This window comes from Hippichthys cyanospilos, chromosome 3, assembly GCF_059441005.1.
Source record: "Hippichthys cyanospilos isolate Australia breed blue-spotted pipefish chromosome 3, RoL_Hcya_1.0, whole genome shotgun sequence".
Taxonomy (NCBI): Eukaryota; Metazoa; Chordata; class Actinopteri; order Syngnathiformes; family Syngnathidae; genus Hippichthys; species Hippichthys cyanospilos.
The window spans coordinates 21,957,740-21,978,148 of record NC_142371.1 but is presented as its reverse complement, the minus strand read 5'-3'; the positions used below and the strand labels follow the sequence as shown (position 1 = coordinate 21,978,148).

The window sequence follows — 20,409 nt, the reverse complement described above, 5'->3', positions numbered from 1 at the left end:
ATTTGTATTTTTTCCAGTTTCACATACTCATTTGAACTTCTATTTTTGACGTGGTCCATCAGTGTAAACAAACCTTTTCTCAGCTTTACACCATTTTACTTGTCAACAATTGTACAAAGGTATATAATTTCACCGAAAATATGTGAGGTGGAAACCTGAACAGCACACCACAACAAGGTCAGCAATAGGGTGTGTAGATTTTTTTTTTCCTTTTCATTTTTACAATTTGAGTAGTGTTGGGCAATACTACTTTCACAAAAATCAAATTTCAAATGTTATTTTCAGTTTTGCTTTAATTCAAACCTTTAATCACGTTAGTTGAATTTCAATCAGTTAACTTATTTTTCTGCTGGCACAGTATAATGGCTAAGAATGTTTTTCCTTAAAAAAAAAGCAGGAAGCCAACGAGGACTGCCCATGCCATTAATGAGTGAGTCATTTTATTATTTTTTTTCTTACGGCACAGCACCAACTTATCTTCACACATAGACAGTTAAAATCATGCTACTTGAAGCCTTGCTATTCATTTAATTTTTGTTTATAATTTCATGATTTCTATTAGTGTAGAATGCAGATTGTCATTCTTCTGTAGCTTGTAATAGAGAAACGATGCTTTTAGTTTAAAATTGCCACTTGGGCTTTTTAAGGGGCGGACACACAGACATCTTTGTAAGAGAGAGAGCAAGAGAGCGATGGAGAGGACGAGGACTGCTTCACATCCATCAATCCATCCCTTCTGACTAATGAGGTAAGAGCTCTCATTCATTCTAATTTGTTCAGTCATCTGCGAGAGCCTCGTTGATTCCTTTGAGCATGTTAGCAGGCTGCGATAACTTAATGTTGTGTGTATAAATTGTTAATGAGACGTGATTTAGTTTCAGCAAGTCTTTTACCAGATATAAATGTAATCGTGGTGAGATTTTCTACTGCAGCATTGTGAGATACAAGTCAAATATTTGGATATTGCAAGGGAATTCTTATCCAAGTAGGACACCATTATTATTTTTATTATTAATAATAGTATTAAGCCCTTAGGTAGTCTGGAGGGGCGAAATATAAATGATTTTTTTTAAACTTGTTTTAATTAGTAAGCAAAAAACATTTAGAAAAAGCACATTGTATTTCTGTTGATTTTGTGCATACGAACTGCACGTATGATACATATATTTCTCTGGTTTATTGCCGCTAATGTACGGACTATGCGTAGAGATGGGCAAATAGAGCTTCATGAACAACTTTTGATATTTTTTGTCCCTGTAGATGTCACTCTTGGTTAAAAATGCAGTGGAAATTTAATGCATTTCCAGCTCACTAGACTTTAGTTGTAAACCAACAGCACCATCTGGCGGATTGAATAAAAGTCACATGGTTCATGAGACTTCTTTTTCTCAGCACTAACTGTGTGTTTCTTCCCTTACGGCCGTAGAGGGCTTTCCAAAATCACACAACAGTATTTCTACAGATTTTAGGACTCGGTGCACATACGAGGCATACCAAATTTCAGGGATATTAATTTTTTAGAACAAATTACAGGCTTTTATTTGTGCCTTATGGTACGTAAAATGGGTACATACAAGAGAAAAGTTTGATTCTCCAGTCCATTTATATTGGTTAGTAGAAGAAATAAATATTTATTTAAGTATCCTAATTTTCATTTGATTTGGGCAATAGTTTATGAAGCAAAATGATGCAGTTATTGCAAAAAATAAAGCTGCCTGATGCATTTGCACAGTAGACTTGATCAAATGCATTTATTGGTTAACGCTCCCTAGGTTGACCACCCCTGCACTTGTGGAAAACATGGATTTTTTTTCCACACTTAAAAGGGCTTTTTATTTTTTATTTCTTTGAATGTGACATTCTTCTTGCTTTATTCCAACATTTTTCTCCAGTCAACTGGCGTCCATCCATACATAGCTCGAGTCTGGTCAAGTGTCCAGAGGCACAATGGGTTCTTTCTTGGTGTTTTGTTCTGTCCAGTAAGCCCCACAGTGCTCTAAAAACATGGCTCTAAATAGGTTTGTATGCTAAAACATACATTTGAAAATCAAAAAGTATGGAGAAAGTTATCCATCACGTAACACTACTTAAAAAGAGTACATAATCTCAGGGTTTATGCCCGGAGGCTTCGTGCAAAAGCGCCAATGGTCATCAAGAGGTGAGAAGCAGAAAGAGAAAAAGAGAATTGTTTGACTGGTGTTATTTGCGTCCACTTTCCGGTGTTGTGCCGTGTCAGGCAGGCGAGTCCCAGAGAGAACAAAGACCGCTTTAGTGTGTTTATTACTGTTTTGGAGGTCTGAGCGCCCCCTTGGGAATGACTGATGTGAAGGTTGATTCATTTGAAATTAAATTAACTGCACAGGACACTGCACTTTGGCCCTACTATTGGAACAGAAGATGTGTATCGGAATAGTTCTGTAATTCTTTGTGTGTGTGTGTGTGTGTGTGTGTGTGTGTGTGTGTGTGGGGGGGGGGGGGGGAACTGACAAGAGGGCCCAGTTGCCTGGATTCAATCTTTGTAGATTTTCATGATCTGGATTATTGAAAATCTACACCGGCTAAAAATAAATAAATAAACAACTTTTCAGCAAGCAAATTTATATTTTCACCTCATTTAATTCGAGTCCAGCCATTCAATTCCATGTCAGCTACCTATTCGTACGAGCCATTTCTAGATACTACCGGTAGTTTTAATGTTTAGATTCTAAAAAAAAAAAAAAAAAAAAAGCTTGAAAATATGTCTTTGAGATTGAATGAGTTAATTGATATCGTGACATTTAGTTAAAAATGGCAAAGGCAATTCTGCTCTTGAGGCTAATATATGCTAAAATAATTGTGATGCATCAGTGCTTCTCAATTATATTTTGGCCCCCCAGGAAAGAGAAAACATTACGCCCCCCCGGACTCAAAGCGCTGCCTATAAATAATAATATTATTTTTAAAATTGGATAAATATACCTCAGGCTGTATCCTTTTTAACAAAAGAAAAAAAAAAACAATCCAACAATTATGATGTTTTTACCGCATTTGTACTTAGCTTAATCTAAAACATAAAAAAAAAACTAGTGCATCAAAGTGCCTGAAAAATTACTATTTTATTGCAATTTAACTTCTCATAACAACAACAAAAAAACGCCTTTTCCCTGGAGTCATCAACTCCTGGCATCACCTTGCGCCTCCCTGAGGGGCCCGCCACACTATTTGAGAAGCACTGGGATACAACAATACAAATATGAATTCTTTAAAATACGGGGAGAAAAAACACTTTTTGGGTTGAGTCATAATGTTTTCATGGCTCCTTGTGTCAGGACTTTCAGAAAAAAATCAGTGGCGAGCTCGGTAATCAGCGTCCTACACATGAAGAAAAGACCATCATGTATCTAAACAAACAATGAAGTGCCTTGGTGGAGGTATTAACGAGACGACACAGCGTAGCGTAGCGTTATGGGCAAATGAACAGTGCGTCCCTTTGTGGCGAATGGCAGTGGCCTGGGGCGAACAATGCTACCACACTGAAGGAGTGATTGTCACAGTTAGAGGGGGGCCGGGGCGAGGGTCTCGGCGGCGGGCGTGCGGATGGCGGCAGGGGGAGGAGGGGCGGGGGGGGCTGTGGCGGGCTTCACTGGGGCTTGGTACAGAGTGTGGCAAGTGGCTTCTTCGCGTGACAGGGAAAGCAGCTGGCAGGTGACCTTCAGGTATCTATACCCCCTTCATATCTGTGAGCTTTCATTTGGTGTAGCAGCATGTGGCTCATCCGTGTACGCACTCAACTATTACTTGTTTGTTGTCACTGTGATGATGACCGGCATGCTTGTAGTCGGAAGATTTAGTGCGTTTTGTGTTTATGGAAGTTCTCCTTCATCTTGCAACGCTTAAGGTAGAACTCTTTATAGTGTTCAGCAAAGTGAAAAAAAAACATTATAATAAGCTTACAATTTATACAGGTTGAATTGATTGTAACTCAATCCTGGGTCAAACACTTGTTTCTGCCAAGATTTACTTTACAGACCATAATTTGAAATATGTTCACCATTCTTCAATGTCAGACAAGTGGATGTAAATAAAGATGTTGGCTGGTCATTTATCGGAAAAAATAAAGGGACATTATCCACTCCTTTGTCAAAAAAAAACAAATACAAGTTTAAAAACAGGTCCCGTTCTTTTGTAAGACAAAATAACACTAAACTATAGTACATTTTTTGCACATTAGTTTTTATTTTAGCTTTGTTGACAGTCATAAAGTGCCAAAACGTTATCTGATCTATTGTAAGACAAAAGCACAACTAAATTACTCATGCAACATGTTTTTATAATGTTCAGTCTGAAGATTAGAAAAAAAAATCACTCTTTTGCAAGCTAAATCAAAAAAAATATATATATTTTTAATTAATTTTCCATTTATGATTAATTTTTAATTAAAAAAAACAAAATTCTCAGTACAGTCGCTCTTTTAAACACATTCAGAGCCAGTCATTTTCTCACCCTTCTTTACTCTAACGCTTGATAGATAAATAAATAAATAACCTGGGATTAAATGTCTTCACTGACACTGACAAAACACTCATCAAAAAGATGTCTTTGCGTTTAAATGAAATCAACCACACAGTTGATTTTTTTATGCTGAACTAGCACAATATATAGTAAGTACTACTGTGAATGTAGTCAAAGTGGGAATCGCTTTAGAAAAGCCTCCATGCTATAAATTCTTCCTTCTCCGTTCCTGGGACGTCTGCTTGCTTGGCGCCATTTTTTGTTTGTATTTAGCTGAGTGTGTCGAAGCGGGTACCATTCAGTGCCCCCCTTTGGTTCCGAGCGGAAGGCAGCGCTCCCAAACGGCCGCGGAGGCCCGTGGATCGCCATCTGCCCACTGGCAACCAGATCCATTTTTTTGTGCTCGTCTGCCAAATGCAGCTCACATGTTCTCTATGCTCACTCTTCACTCAAAATCACTCCTTATTCCGTCTGTTGGTGCTTATCAAGCTTTTTACACCAAGTACCACCTACAAAAATGCTTTGCTTGATAACTACAGCCATTATGACAGTAATACAAAATTAGGACTCTTATTCTGATCCAAATTATGGTCCATATTTGGCCTGCTGTTCATTTTTAAGCGGTGAATTGCTTAATTTACTGTAAATGTGAAAATGTATTTACAATATGGCAGAATGCACCTGATTTGTTTAACAGATTTTCTTGGGCAACTATTTGAACGTCAATGCTAATTTTGTTAGCCCAACTTTGTATAGCATTTTTAATTTACTTGTAGCATTAAGCTAACAGATATTATCAAGGGAGTTACATGCTTTGATTCAATTCACAATATGTACTTAGCTTTGTTTTGTGATTAGATCAACATATAACGATGCATTGCATCAATGTGGAAAATGATTTTTCTCACTTTTTTTTTTCTTGATTCTAAAGCAACAGTTCTTAAATGTTTTTTTTTGTACCTCTGGGAGTAAGTGAAGGCACTTCAGAGTAAAACAGGATTCCTGCAAGTATCAGAAAATCTATTTTGATGCTCTTTACACTGTGACAGGAACTGTTCATTTTCTTTTCAAATTAAGAGCAAATAAATTGGAACATGAAAACATATTTCACACTGTGTATGCAATTGAAAATAGGTTTAGTCCCATTGTTCTAAAGGATGGGCCATGGCACAAAATATTTTTTTGTATAAATATTTAAACATGCAATGAGCAATGTTTATTTTCTATGATCTGCGGTATTATACTGCCCCTGGGTGGTCAGGTCATGTACTCAATCACCAGCCCAATGCCCAACTGAATAAGAAAAATATATAGACTGCAGAACACAGTATCAATAATTGTCCCAGCTTTAATAGTGTGAAACTGTTTTTCAAAGTCAAATTGCAATAAAATAAAATTACTCTACTTGTCTTAGCTACATAACAGGATAGCAGCTTTCACTGTGGCATTTCGAGTGATTGGACACTGGCACCACTCACTGTTTATGTGTGTGTGGGAGAGTCGTCATGCTTGAAGACCATCTGCTGCTCTCAGTAGTCCTTTTTTTTCGTCAGGGTGGAGGACGTGAGGGGCTCTTCGCTTGCGTCACGGCCTAGCAGCAAAGTGCACACTGTGAGCGGGCCTGTTGCGGAAAGAAAAAAAAAATTCCTCCAGTTATCCCATTGTACACAATGGCAGGCCAGTGTTTGTGCCCACAAGGTCTTCATTTTCTCGCACCCTCCAAAGCGCCTTTCAAGCGCACTGGCAGGAGGTAGTCACAATGAAAATGTTCTTCTTGGCACAAGAACAATTCCACATGTTGAAGCATATTTTAGGAGCAAGTTTTGCAAAATTTTGCTTTAAGGCAAAGCTGTGATGTTATGATCTGCTTTCAGACAGGATTTTTCTGTTACCTTCTCTTAAGTCCCCACCCCTTAAAAAGCCACACCCCCTCCACTCATGCGTAAATGCAATCCATAAACTCAAGAACGCAAAACTAGCATCAATAAAGGGAGTGCTAGCAATACTAAGCAATAACGCTTTTGGTTGTGACCCACTGAGATGTCTGGACAATAGCGAGTACAAAAGCAACAGAGGAAGATGAAGAGGAAGGTCACATAGTTGCGCAACCCACACCGCCGAGTGTGTCAGTGCAACTTACGCTAACATGCGTGTATCGTGGGCGGGAAGCGGCATGCCGAATGGTAATAGACCCCGACATGCCACATTCTTCAGTTTTTGACTTCAATTATTTCAGATGTTTTATAGCTGATTTAGAAACCACTCATTCAAGATTTTTCCATTCAGTTAATCACAATGAGCGGATTGACCCAAATATGGATCATATTGATACCAAATTTGGGATCAGTCGATACCATGTAACGTCAATATTTAATTTTCAGTTTGTGTCCTTTCATTTTTTTAATTGTTCTTTTTTACTTGAGTCTTCGAAAGGGCCTAATGAATCATTAACACTTTGTTGTAATTTCAATAACAGACAAAATTGAAATGGCCAACACTAGTTTTCAGTGGCTCCATTACAAATTCTTTCATTTGTTCCCAAACAGTAATTTTACTGGCAATATTTTATAAACAAACATTTTAATACACTAAAACTAAACTACTACACTAAAACTGTTTCTCATATATATATATATATATATATATATATATATATATATATATATATATATATACACACCCGTACATAATGTGAAATTCTATCAAAATAAATGATTAATAATCAATACTTATTAATATGAAGAGCTTTCCGCACTCTCAAAACATTATATCCTATTATTATCCTATTATTTAAAAACATTATGGAAATATGCCATCTCTATTCTCTTTGATATATCAGTGTCACTATTTAGACAAGACAAGTGTCCTTTGTTTCATGTGTATGCATACTGGAGGGGAACCTCGGACGGTGTCCCGCCTCCAAACATTCCTCAGCATTGATGTGACAAAAATCAATAGTAGCCTTTTTTCAGTTGTTTTAATAAATGTATTTTTTTTTCTTAATCGAGAAGTGATGTAGCCAAGCTAAGGCTAAAATACTGAAAACTACATAACCATATTTGGGGGGGTTCGCCGTTCTGCCCACGCTTCATATTTGGACTTGATGGGAGTAAAACAGAATCATCAGCTGCTTGAGTAACGACTGTTATTTTTATATATTGGAATGTTGTATGCTAAAATACCCACTAGTTAAATAATTCCGGTATCTTCTTTAATCAATACAGAAGAATGAATCAATTATAATGTTATACTATTTTAAGCTAAGTGTATTTTTATTTTTTTTTTCAAACAGGCATACCAAATGGCACTACCGTATAGGGGACTATATGCAGGCACCTGTTCAAAATTGACGACTGGCTTTCTTCCTGACTTTTTATCTTTTGCCGTACAGAATTCAACCGCCTCCGAGTGGTCAAGTCTGGACGAGGAAGTCAACCAAGAGGCCGGTGAGAGGGGGAGCAGGAGCCTGGTGCTGAGGCTGGTATGAGGCAAGTGGTTTGTACAGAAGCGTATGCTCTCGTTTGTCCATCCGTCAATGAGGCCATTGTGAAGGTTGACGACGGGGGTAGGGGCGGCGGGGGTGTCACCGCCTCTCGGCCCGGGCTCATTCGGCCGGCTCGCTGCCTTTTGTCCCGGTGCAGATGGCGGAGCTTGACGCAATATTGGGATTGTGCGAGTCCGGACATCTTGGGATGCTTTTGTATTTCACGCTTTATAGTAAACTCATGGTTGTTGGAGGGGATACGTTCCAACACCAATCACAAGGAAAAAAAGAGATTTAAAAAAAAGAAGTTTTATGAACTCATTCACTGCCAAATATAGCCTGTAGACGTCAAAGATTCATTTTTACTGGGCAGGTAGTAATTACTTAATTCAATCACCGCTGTTGATAGCAGAGCTGAACTGGTCCAAAAATAAATCGTCCCTAGCATATTGACTTATATCTTTAACTTGAACCACATTCATAAACATTTCAAATGTCCTATTGTAAAGACAAATTATAAAATGCATTATCAGAATGACCATTCTTGGATACCACATAGCTCAACCACTGATGTAGATTGGCCCACTTTGCCTTCTATATTCTAAATTGATGAGTTGGCTGCTCCCTCTGAATCATGGGCCGCTTTCTTCTGTTAAAATGGAGGGGGGAAGAAAACGTTAAATAGTACCTCATTGGCACTAAAAAACACTGGTTGGCCCACTTTGCTGTCTAAATTGCAAATGGATTAATGGGCTACTCCCTCTGAACTGTGAGCCTGTCTCTCAGGGTAAAATGGATAATGATTAAATAGCATCACATTGGCCCTAATAAACCGGCGGCCTACTGGGCATCTACCCTGTATTCCAGATGGCCAGCCCACCCCGAATGACAGCAATATAAGTCAAAAATACATTTTGACTGTGAATGTTTGAAAGAAAAAACAATGGAATAACAATTTCAAAATGTGTTTTCAAGTGTTTGGGAAGGTGGAAGAGTTGTGTTGTAGTAACGAGACAGGCTGGATGCATCTTATTATCCAGCCGTCTATCCATTCGTTGTCTAAAGCCACATATCCTCACAAGTGTCGCAGGCTTGCTGGTGCCTATCCCAGTTGACTTCATGCAGTTGGCGCGGTACACCCTGAACTGGTCGCCAGCCAATTGCAGGGCACACAGAGATAAACAACCATTCACGCACCCAGTCACATCTAAGGACAATCGATTATGTCCAATACACCTGACATGCATGTTTTGAAGTGTGGAAGGAAGCCCGGGCGACTGAAGAGAACATGCTCACCCCACACAGGAAAGCCTGAGTGAGGTGGAATTGAACTCGGGACCCTGAACTGTGAGGCTGTGGTGTTGACCACTGCGCCTGCTGCCATATAAATAATGCTTAAACCTTCAAAGAACTGGTACCTCAACAAAACCTTTTTTAATTTTTGTTTGAATTATTTACATCATTATTTATTTTATTTTACAATATTGCACTAGTGCTAATGATAGCACTGTGGGCTAATAGGTGAGCGTAAGATGCCATTAGAGGCTGCCAAAGCCCTGTAGGCAAACAGTACACTTATTGGTCGATGGAAGTTGTTGTTGAGCTAAACTTAGCCTGGTTTGTCAGCATTTGCAATCCTTCCCTCATGTCCTACTCTTGACCTGTAGCGCGCATGTGGAAGTGAGCTACGTAGCACACTATGTAATTATTTTGTTTTTAGCAACAGCTAATATGGCTTGGGCCATGTTGAGCCACATGGCAAAATCCACTCTCATGCCATCTGCACACACCGGCTGCCGCCGTGTGATGCATAAATCCTCCTTTCTTGCCGGCTCCTCTCCATTTTCACGATATGGGACTATATTTTCCACAGAAATGTAGCAACGTTTATTTTATAGTGCGTCACCGGCTCGCTCAGCACAGACGGCATCAGTAATCCGCACAAAGCTGATGTGATGCGTCAACAGTGGGAGCCTTTCATTGGATGAGCTTACGCCATGATGATGAGTGACTCTACTGACGCTACGATGTTTGTCTGTTTGCCATTACAAACTAACTTACTATCGCCACTGAGTATGATGTCATGTTGTGTGCGAGGACAGAAAAATATCAGCCAGCAATGACATCGGTTGTACTGATTGCTGCAGAATTTGGTTGTGCAAATGAGCACCAGTTGGAAGCCTCTTTTTTTTTCGCCCACGTCGTCTGGTGTTGGCAGCTGGCACAAAGATTTGAGGATCATTTCAAGAATTTTCTGAGAAAATATGCAACTACTATAAATAGCTTATGGTATAGTATCAAGGGGTCTAAGAATACTGTTCCATGTGAAAATGACTGAAAATGGCTTGTGGTGGTACTTTAATACTTAAGTCATTTAGTAACAGCTCCTTTAACCAAAAACTTGAAAAAGTTTGAAAACACTTAAAGAAGTACAGTACTACGGGATTGCATGTTTGGACCCTTTAAAAATGTTTTTAAAATATATCTATAGGAGCGAATGAGTAATTTTCAGGGCGCCCTTAGACAGAAACCAAGGATGAACATGACAACTGCGCGTTCATAGATAAATAATATAAACAAATATGCCTGTAAATTTTCACTTTTCTAATGTGTTACATGTTTCCCCATTACACCACAAGCTGTACTTAAAGCGGAAAGAAATAAATGCTCGTACTCCCTTTATTTGTCTGTTGCCAGGCAAATTATCCATTGGGTAACAGCAGGTCATTAAGTTATTTGATTAATTAATCTCATGTCAAGTCAAATTTTATTTACAGTATAAATCACTTTAAAAAAGACCGTAGTCAACCAAAGTCCTGTACAATGAAATAAAGAAGCAAATAGAAACATTAAAACACATGAATAGGCGAAAACACAGATAATACTTTTATATCTAAAAGTAAGTAATAAATACATTTTAATTAGTTCATTCAATACCAAAGATATTTTTTAAATGTTTTTTTTTAAAGGTTTATGTATACTCGAGATGGGAAAAGCGGGTGCCAAAACCTCTTCATTGCCGCTCTTTATAGCATTTTCTTTGACTCGACATTTGTCAAATGTCATTTTCTGTGTTTGTAGAAAAGAAGGTCGTCAAGCCATCTGGGTGTGAGCAAACACCCACCTGTGGAGCCTCTTTTCCTGTGAAACATCAGTTTGCTTTGACTCATCATACTTCCAAGGTATTAGATGTGGTCATCCATCAAATTGAATGCTAAAGCTTCAGAAACTTGAGAGCAAGATGGCAGAAATGACTCACGACATTGACATTTGCAATGTATTTTTCAGATGATGATGCATGTTAGCACTAACAGGGTGTTTATATGTTCCAGAGGCGTGGGCTGGACATCATGTGGTGTTTGAAGCTGCTTTTACCGCTACTGCTAATCATCAAAGGTAAGAAATGTTTGGAAGGCAAAACTATGGATTACAATAGTTTTCCTATGTTTTAACTAGAGCTTGCGGTCACATTATTTGATTTGTCTCTCGTTAGATGTCAGCTCCCAGTGGAACGTTTGGGTGCCGCGGGACATCTCGGCCATGGCCAACACCTGCGTGGTCATACAGTGTACCTTCATGTACCCATCGGGCATCAGGCCTTATCGCGGCGTCCATGGCATCTGGTATTACGGGCAACCCTACCCGCAGCTCTTTCCGCCGGTGGTATTCAAGACCCGTACGGACGTGGTCCACGAGAGCTACAAGGGTCGCACCAAGATGCTGGGCGACCTGCAGCAGAGGAACTGCACGTTGCTCATCAACAGTGTTGGACCGGAGCACTCGGGGAGATATTACTTCCGCGCGGATCTTGGCGGAGCCAACGTCTACACCTTTCCGGACTTTGCTGATCTTAAAGTCCTGGGTAAGACACATTATTATGGATGGATGGATGGATGGATGGATGGATGGAGAGTACCCATTTACTGGAAATGAATGGTTATGTTCCAATATGTTTAACAATTAGTTACCTCTGTAGCATTAAAGTAACAGAATAAATACATATCTGCTTCTCTGGTTAGACCAACCCAACATCGACGTCCCAGATGAGATCGTGAGCGACGAGAGCCTGACGCTGACTTGCTACGCTCCTGACAACTGCCCGGACATGAGCCCTGAGATCCAGTGGATGTACACGGATTACCTGCCCGACCCGGAGTTCAGCGCGGACTACGCGGAGGAGGGCAACACGGCTGTGCGGTCTAGTACCCTTGTGTTCACCCCCAGGCCAGTGCACAACGGGCAGCTGCTGGGCTGCAGGGTGTTCTATCCCAACACCACCCTGGTCTATGAAAGACTCGTCTCTCTGGACATCAAGTGTACGTTAAAACTGACAACTGCGCTGTAATATCAATCTTCCGTAAAAGCAAACTTCGGTTTTATATTCAACCAGACGCTCCACGTTCGGTGTGGGTGAACGTTTCGTCGGAAGTGATGGAAGGCAGCTCGGTGACGCTGCACTGCGAGGTGGACAGTAACCCCCCTCCAAGGATTTCCTGGAAGTTTGGAGACCAGGAACTGCTGTGGGACACGGCGTCCAACTTGTCGCTGACCGTGGATGACGTGACACCGGCGGAAGAGGGCGTCTACACGTGCATTGGCGACAACGGCTACGGCGCCATGAATACGTCACTCTACTTGGCTGTCAAGTGTAAGTTTTGGATTGTTTTAAAAAAAAAAATCATAAAATAAAAAAAAAAAAACTGGTTAAATTGATTTTAGTTAAATTAAATGCATAAATAAAATGATTTTTTTTTAAATGATTTCTATTTAATAACTTTAGTATCTAAAGAGATAAACATTCATTAAGGCTGTCAAAGTTTAAGTATTAACTTCGGAAATTATTCAAAAGTATTAATTATTATTAATTATTTTATTTTATTTTAACCAAGCTAACTTGGTTTTATTTACCTTCTGTAGCAGCTGAGGCAACCAAACCTAGAGGAGAGGTACATAGATAAACTTTGAAAATTAATTTAAAGATTAATAAATAAAATAGCTCCATGCTTTGTTAAAAAATGGCAGTTGAACAGTTGATATATTTAACAATGTATTTTCTACTTAGATGTTTTTCTGTGTCATCTTGTATGAAATACAGTACTAAAAGACAGTGCAAACAAATGTAATAGTTTTGAATGAAATTGATCTTTTTCAATTTTACGTTTTTAACTGAATAAGAGAGTTCTACAAATTGGACCCAGAGACTGAGTAACATCTTTAACAACATGTTTTCAGACCCTCCCCGCGAGCCTGTTGTCAACGAATCCTTGACCGTGCTGGAAGGCGCTTCGCTTACGCTGCACTGCAGCACTCAGGGCAGCCCGCCACCCACTCTCACCTGGCTGAAGGATGGCGAGCTGGTGGGGACCATCACCGCTGATGAATTGTCCGTGCTGGAGATCGAGGACATCACGCCGAAGGGCGATGGCCAATACCGCTGCCTGGCTGAGAACGAGCACGGCCGTGCCAGCAGCTCCCTGAACATCACCGTGGAGTGTGAGTGTATATGTGTGTGTGTGTATATATATATATATATATATATATATATATATATATATATATATATATCTGTAGTCGCTACAATCTAGCTGATGTGGAACATGTTAGCATAGCACTTAGCGTTCCCTCATTAGGATTTTATTTTGTGGGAAAACACTTTAGCTATAGTAGCTAACTGATGTGAACATGTTAGCTTAGCACTTCATATTTTTGTGGGAAGACATTATCAGTAGTTGCTCGTTGATGTAGAAAGAAAAAAAAGAAAAAAAAAATGATTACATGTACTGTGACACTGCTAGCATTTCCTCATAGTCAGTTTCGTATTTTGTTTCTGCTAGATGCCCCCATCCTTCTGGACGAATCCAAATGCACGGTGGTACGGGAAGGCGTCCAGTGCGTCTGCATGGCTTCGGGGAACCCCGAGCCCATCATTGAGTTCTACTTGCCCGACTTGAACGTCACCATCAATGAGACGGAGGGCCGCTACAACTTTTACACCCACACGGACGGCCAGACATCCACGGGCATGATCAAACTGCGGGAGAAGGGCGAGCGGGCCAACAATGGCGGTCCCGCCGTCAATGTCCACTGCAGCATCTCCAACATGTACGGGAGAGAAAGCATCCTCCTGGAACTGCAGCAAGAGAGTGAGTAGCAGGACTATACACACAACAAAGTTTGTTGTTTTTTTTTAACTATCAATCATACATCTAATTTCTGCTTTGGAATTTTCACTGCACATAAAATGGAGTCCCAATTTTTATCATTTTATTTTTATTGACAAAATGTGTCATATTTTTGCTAATGTTTTACAAAACATACATTACCTACAATACAACAGCAAAAAAATACACCTTACTGTAGTATCTAAATGTAACCAAAATCACTTTAGAAAGAACAAAATGCAAAATCATACAACCCCCCCCCCCCCAAAAAAAAAAAAAAAATCTGGAAACAAAACAAAAACAAAAACAAAAAAAAATCAGGAATTATTTGTTTATTTTTGTGTATTTTTTTTAAAGGACATTAGAATATAGGTCATAATTTCAAACTAGTGCTGGCACTGTATTAGTTTATTTTTTTGCTGTTATGTTTTGTCTTTTGTTATGTGTGTGAGATTTTTAGATTTTTGTTTTTTTTGCTTAGTCTTGTCTCGTGTAATACATTTTGGGTTGTTTGCCACTAGTTTTCTTTTGTCTGCTACTTTGTTTGGGATTTTTGATTTGATGCTGTATTATGTCTTTTGTAATGTGTTTGCTTATTTGTTTGTTGTGATTTGCACTTGACGGCCCCTGTCGTAAATCCCTCGCTCACGATATTTCTGCCTTGTTTTCCAGAGAAGTACCTTATGGCCGTAATCGTGGGCACAATCGGCGGAGTGGCGGTTATTGCCTTCATCATCGCGGCTGTGAGATACGTTGGCCATAACAATAAGAAGTGAGTAATGGAGGATGAACCACAAGAAATACAAGGCTGAGGTTGCTTTTATTTTTTTTTTTTTTCTCAATGAAATCCAAGGAAACACTTAAGCCTCGTCATCCATTCTAAGACGCACTGACGCATTTTGTGTGGAATTGAGATTGTTGTGGACGTGAAAATCACATTTTTTTTAGATGTGTGCTTTCTTGGTTGAGATGTTTAACAAAATGAGACTAACTCAATACTAAGGGGTGTAATGGTACATTTATTTTGGTTCTTTGCTACAGCGTTATAACGACACTTAGGAAAGGGACAGCTACATTTCAACTTGTGGAAGTTGTGGCTAGCATTAGGCTTTTTTTTGCCGGTAGCTAATGAAAAACAGATTACAGGACAGTATGCATTAACACACATTAGATTGTTTGACTGCACAAAGTTCCCAATTGTAATTGTTACACAGTATTTATAAACAATGGACATTCTAAATGTTGACTTTTTCCGGTACAACAGTTAAAAATGTGAAGACTGCCTTTATTTAAGATTTTTTTTTTTAAATGTAAAGAGTAAAAAATATTATTTTTAGTTATTTAATTTGATAATTAATGAAATTATAATTGATTATTAGTTTTATAATAAATTATTAAAAATTATACATGAGCCATCCCATCACTTCCTTTAACTTTCCACCCACAACATAGCAGGAGGGGTAAAACAAAGGCACATAATTATGATTTTTTTTTTTTGCATACTGTTACACCCCTTATGTATATACTATCCTGCTCTCACACAGCTTTTGTATCCTTCACTCATCCCTTGCTAAATACACTAAGTTGCTTTATCCGGACGCTGCCCCAAATTAAAAGCTTCCAAATCATCTTTGAGAGATCGCCCTCTGCAACTAAACGCATCGGCGTGATCGCATCGCTCAGCATAACCCGACGGCACTTGTCGTTTGAAAATGGATGCCCAGGCTTTGCGTGTCGCCCTGCGTTTTAGCGTTGAGGTTTGAGTCTGATCATGTGACTCCGCCCCCCCCTCAGAGAAAATGGCTTCCCTAGGCAGGACGTGGTCCTGGAGAACCCCGCTTTGTACTACAGCGCAGTCAAGAAGGACAAACAAAATCTGAGGAAGAAAGTGGTGAGACATGCCGATGACTCTCACGATGACGCGAAGTAAGATGTTAAGTCAAACTAGTCGTCGTCGCCCCTCCCCCCCCAACCCTTGACACGTGACGACACCTCACCCCCAACCTTGAACCTTTTATGGAAACGCATTGTTTTTTCTCTTGCTTTCATCGCTTCTCTGCGTTTTTTTCCCCTTCTTGTGTCTGTTTCTTCTCTCCCTTAACTCCTGCACAGCTTAAGACAGAGCTGTTGGGCTCAAAGTTTAACTCCATTCTAGAGGAGAGCACGGTAAGGTTCTTTAGTCTCGGCGATTCGCACTTCCTGGCATATCCGCTTTTATATTATGTACGCCTTTTTTTGTTGGTGTTTTTTTTTTTTCTACGCCAAAGTGTCGTCTGCATGGCTGCCTCTTCGCTAACCTCCACATTTGCCCACCTAAAATGTCTCAAGTCATCTTGTTCCACCAATAACCACTCACATCTTAATGTGCACGTATGATACAAACTATTCTTGGTGTACCCTTTAGAATTCATTGTAGTCAGGGGCCACATGGGGGGAAAATCTTTTTTCAAGTGGTAAAATCATTGGGTGATTTTATTGAGCATATAAACACATTGCAAATTTGAAGAGCAAAATAGAAAAGAAAGATCAGGCAAAAAAATAAATAAATCACCAATCGAGGTTTCAATTCTGTGCAATATATAGCTTCAAAACAATTGTGAATTTGTGTGAATTTGATGTCGATTTTTGCTATACGTACAGGCATTGTCCCCATTTCCCGCGAATATCTGCAGTCAACTGTAACTTTGTTGAAAATATAAATAAATAAAGATGAATAAAGTAATATACGTTTCTTTTTGGTCCCCTTTATATCCCAATATAGTATTTTTCCTTAAATTGCATGAGATGAATAGAAACTTTCTATGATCTTTTTTCCATTTGTCCGTAAAATACATATTTTTATACATAATATGTGCTGGGAATGTATAAAATAAATAAATAAATGCAAGAACCACAAGTATCCAGCGGAAGGAAATCACCCCTATCAAAATATGTGGTTGTACAACTTTCCAAGGAGTGCGTTGAAGTGCAATGAATGTTTAAACAGAATAAAATGGTGCTGCAGTGTCTCATTTTGGACACAGGGTGGGACCCACATAGAGACATACTTGTACATGACAGAAGAAGTTTGAAACGTCTGAATTTCTTCAGGGCGATCAAAGTATTTTACATGCGCTGAGCAGTAGCATGATGAAGCTTGATGCTAATGCTAACATGAATGATCGTGAAGTGTTCCACTTTATGTCACTGAAGCTAATTCGCACAGGTGTGGCAATTGGCCACTTCCGGTTCAGTCCTATTCATTTTTAGGCCAGATATGGCCCATGGACCGTATGTTTGTCTGGATTAGACAGTAATCATTTGGTAATTTTCCATTCAAGCATACACAAACAAAAACAAAAAAAACAAGATTTGCAGTTGGAAAAACATTTCATTTCTGAATATAACATTTTACAATCGTTATCAGTGTTCTAATGTAAAATAAATTGGTTGAAAAAGTTGACACATTTACTTTCAGAAAAGTAAGTTGGTTTCTATCTGTTGTTTTCTTGGAACATTTCAATTTTTGTGGGTATTGCTTGTGTGGTGGTTTTTTGATAATTTAGTGAAAAAATATTTAATAAATATTCGAATTTTAGAAAAAAATCTGGCAGTTCAATTATATTTTTTTCTTTACATATTGGGATTACCTTTGTATTAAATATTTTCAAATTGCCATTTTACAAGCAAAAAAAAAAAAAAAAGTCAAATTCCCACTCAAACCCAATAATTGTTCACATCATTCTTTTTTTCGTGCCACAGGGAGAAGACGGGGATTTCCAACCTGCAGGCCCTCTGGCAGGCATGGAGAGGCGAGAGCTGAACTACGCCGCTCTGGAGTTTGGCCCACCCAGGGAGGGGGCACCGGGGAGGGGGGACGACGGCAGCAGTAGTTACGCGGAAATCAAAGCCAAATGAATCGCGATCCTTCCCTGATGCCTCGGCCGCGCGAGACGCAGTTGCAAAATGTCCCGCCCCCCCCTTCGGCCCCGCAACGACTTGGGTTTTCTGTTGGTCGGATTTCCATGCGTAAGTGCTAACCTTTTCTCCGTGGAACGTGACTCATTTTTAGTTGTTTTTTCCAAATTTTGAACCCGAGTTATTGTTTCAACAAGAGGTGTAACGGTATGCCAAAAATTCTAATAGAGGCGGTTCTCGGTTTGGGGGTTGCACACGGGTTTTTATTTTTTATTATTATATTATATACTTGACTAAAATTATTACTTTACTATGCGTTAGCATAGGTTAATGCAATGCTTCTCAATTATATTTTGCAAACCCCCCCTTAGGAAAGAGAAAAAGTTTCGCGCCCACCCTCCCACTTGCCACGCCGACCATAAATAAGAATATTATCTATAAAAATTTCAAATCAAACATGAATATGAATGTTTGTATTTTTTTGTGTTAATGTAACTCAAGCATTCGTTTTTGTTTTTGCTTTTTTTAAAGTTAGCTTTAGCAGTTAGCATAGTTCCTCTATTTTCTACCACGCTCCCTCGCTTATTGTCTTGTGCTTCTCCTCAACCTCACTTTGGCTATAAAGATAATATTAAGAAGTAGTTTATTGACAATAATCGAGGTGAGGATCAGTCGCTTAAAAGAGCAGCGGCTTGTTTGAATGTAGCGTTTTCTTGATGGATCCCGAGCTAAATGACCAATCAGGGAAGCTAGCTAATTTGCCATAGCGCCTAAAAGCTCATTGTTAGCTGTGACGCCCGCTAGCCAGAGGCTGAGCTGCACTGCATTTGTTTACTAAAGCACCACAGACTAAGAAAAGGGAGTTTTTTTTTTTTGCAAGATTTAGATTTTTTTTTTTTTAATATTCATTGTGATTTTTTTTCTAATCAAGTATATATTACAAGACGTCATTGTTAAGGGAGCAAAATGGTTATAGATCAAAATTTTATTTGAATTCAGTTCTTTTGGGGGATTGTCAATAATGTAAATAACAATACGTTTTTAAACATAACTTTTAACTAATACTACAACTTATTTCAGTTACAGTTACAATTTACCGAACATGTTCGGAAAAGGAGAAAGAAACTTTTGCCGTTGCACCCCCCCCCCCCCCCCCCCAATCAGTCAACATTTTGTTTGTGTCATTGTCACTGTGTCTGCTGCCAGTCAAAGCATGAGGGAAAGGGTAAACGGTGTTTATGTTTGTTTTTTGTCGTCCTTTACGTCACCTACCACACGGAAGATCAAAAGGGTCATCAAATCTTGTACTTTGGATTAATATTTCTCAAGGTTAAAAATACATGACCTTTTCGGGCTTCTGTAGTCCTCTCATTTCTTTTGCCTGATAGGGTCAAGGTGGAACCTTGAGTGAATATTTTTTATTCGATTTAACGTTGTACAGCAAACAAAAGCATCGCCGTCTCCAAGAGTCATTAAAAACATTTATAAATGTAACAAAGTCAGCATTTGATGAGTTTTGAAAAACGCAACAAAACACACTTTTAGTGTTATCTCGTTTTGACAATGTGTGTGTGTGTGTGTGTGTGTGTGTGTGTGTGAGTGTGTGTGTGTGTGTTGTGCCTGTTTGTGTACAAGTGTGTTCAAACTGCTGAAAGGCGATGGCATTTTGGAGAAATTTTGGAGGTCTTTTGTGTGGATGTTCTCACTTATGTGGCATCAGATATTTGTGCAGTCAGAGATATTTGAAATAATACAGCTAATTGATTAATTTTATAACCATGGTGTCAAATTATTAATGCATATGTATTTTGTTAAGAAGCGTGATGTCACAACGAACAATACAAAGTTTCAAATGTTGCACCAAAACATTCGACATGACAGTTATTGACCTTGCTTTGGATAATTTCAAACATAATACATGTTGTGTATTTATGGCCTTCCAACCATTAAAGGCATACCCCAGTAGTCCATTGGTATTTTTCTTCCATTCAAACACACACACAAAACCACAATTTATATTCATTTTTTTTTTAATGTTGTTGCTTTTGGAGTGTGGGTATAAAACGGTTTGGAATAGGTCTATCTAAATTGTCTAGTTTTAATTTTAAGGTTCTGCAAATCATCTGCCTCTGAGCTGCGATTCTACTAAAGTGCTGACTTTGTTTTCAAATTATGAACAAAGTAATTGGAACATGAGGCAATTTATTGATAATCTGTTATAGTTACTCTTTTATTTTATTTTTTTGAATGTACAGTGTTCTGTCAGCATGTATACTGTATCTGTATGTTCTCAAAAATACCTACAATAACTGAAATCTGCCAAGTAGAAAGTTTATTTGTTTGGTAAAAGTGAATTAAACTAATCAATACTTTTTG

General features: G+C 38.9%; 1 protein-coding gene across 6 annotated transcripts; it reads left to right on the top strand.

Annotated features, from left to right (window-relative positions):
• The first annotated feature begins 622 nt into the window (after nt 1-622).
• mag (myelin associated glycoprotein) lies at nt 623-19,998 on the top strand. Of its 6 annotated transcripts, none has more exons than XM_088411455.1 (13): nt 623-748; nt 7,883-7,979; nt 11,057-11,157; nt 11,308-11,371; nt 11,469-11,837; nt 11,995-12,291; nt 12,366-12,623; nt 13,208-13,468; nt 13,810-14,118; nt 14,809-14,908; nt 15,931-16,027; nt 16,249-16,302; nt 17,878-19,998. In XM_088411455.1, exons 4-13 carry the CDS (start codon nt 11,326-11,328, stop codon nt 18,031-18,033), a joined length of 1,947 nt encoding a protein of 648 aa, XP_088267581.1. In that variant the 5' UTR covers nt 623-748; nt 7,883-7,979; nt 11,057-11,157; nt 11,308-11,325; the 3' UTR covers nt 18,034-19,998. The 6 variants fall into 6 exon arrangements, with proteins under 6 accessions (XP_088267581.1, XP_088267580.1, XP_088267584.1 ...); XM_088411454.1 differs by lacking the exon at nt 623-748 and adding an exon at nt 3,558-3,695; XM_088411458.1 differs by lacking the exon at nt 623-748 and adding an exon at nt 3,558-3,695 and having other exon boundaries at nt 15,931-16,062; nt 17,878-18,026.
• The last annotated feature ends 411 nt before the right edge of the window (nt 19,999-20,409 follow it).

What these genes read in the sequence shown, in the direction of transcription:
- mag (XM_088411455.1), top strand. Translation starts at nt 11,326, where the DNA reads ATGTGGTGTTTGAAGCTGCTTTTACCGCTACTGCTAATCATCAAAG. An exon ending in TGCTGATCTTAAAGTCCTGG is followed by an intron (nt 11,838 to 11,994) that starts GTAAGACACATT and finishes TTCTCTGGTTAG; the next exon opens with ACCAACCCAACATCGACGTC. An exon ending in AAAATCTGAGGAAGAAAGTG is followed by an intron (nt 16,028 to 16,248) that starts GTGAGACATGCC and finishes ACTCCTGCACAG; the next exon opens with CTTAAGACAGAGCTGTTGGG.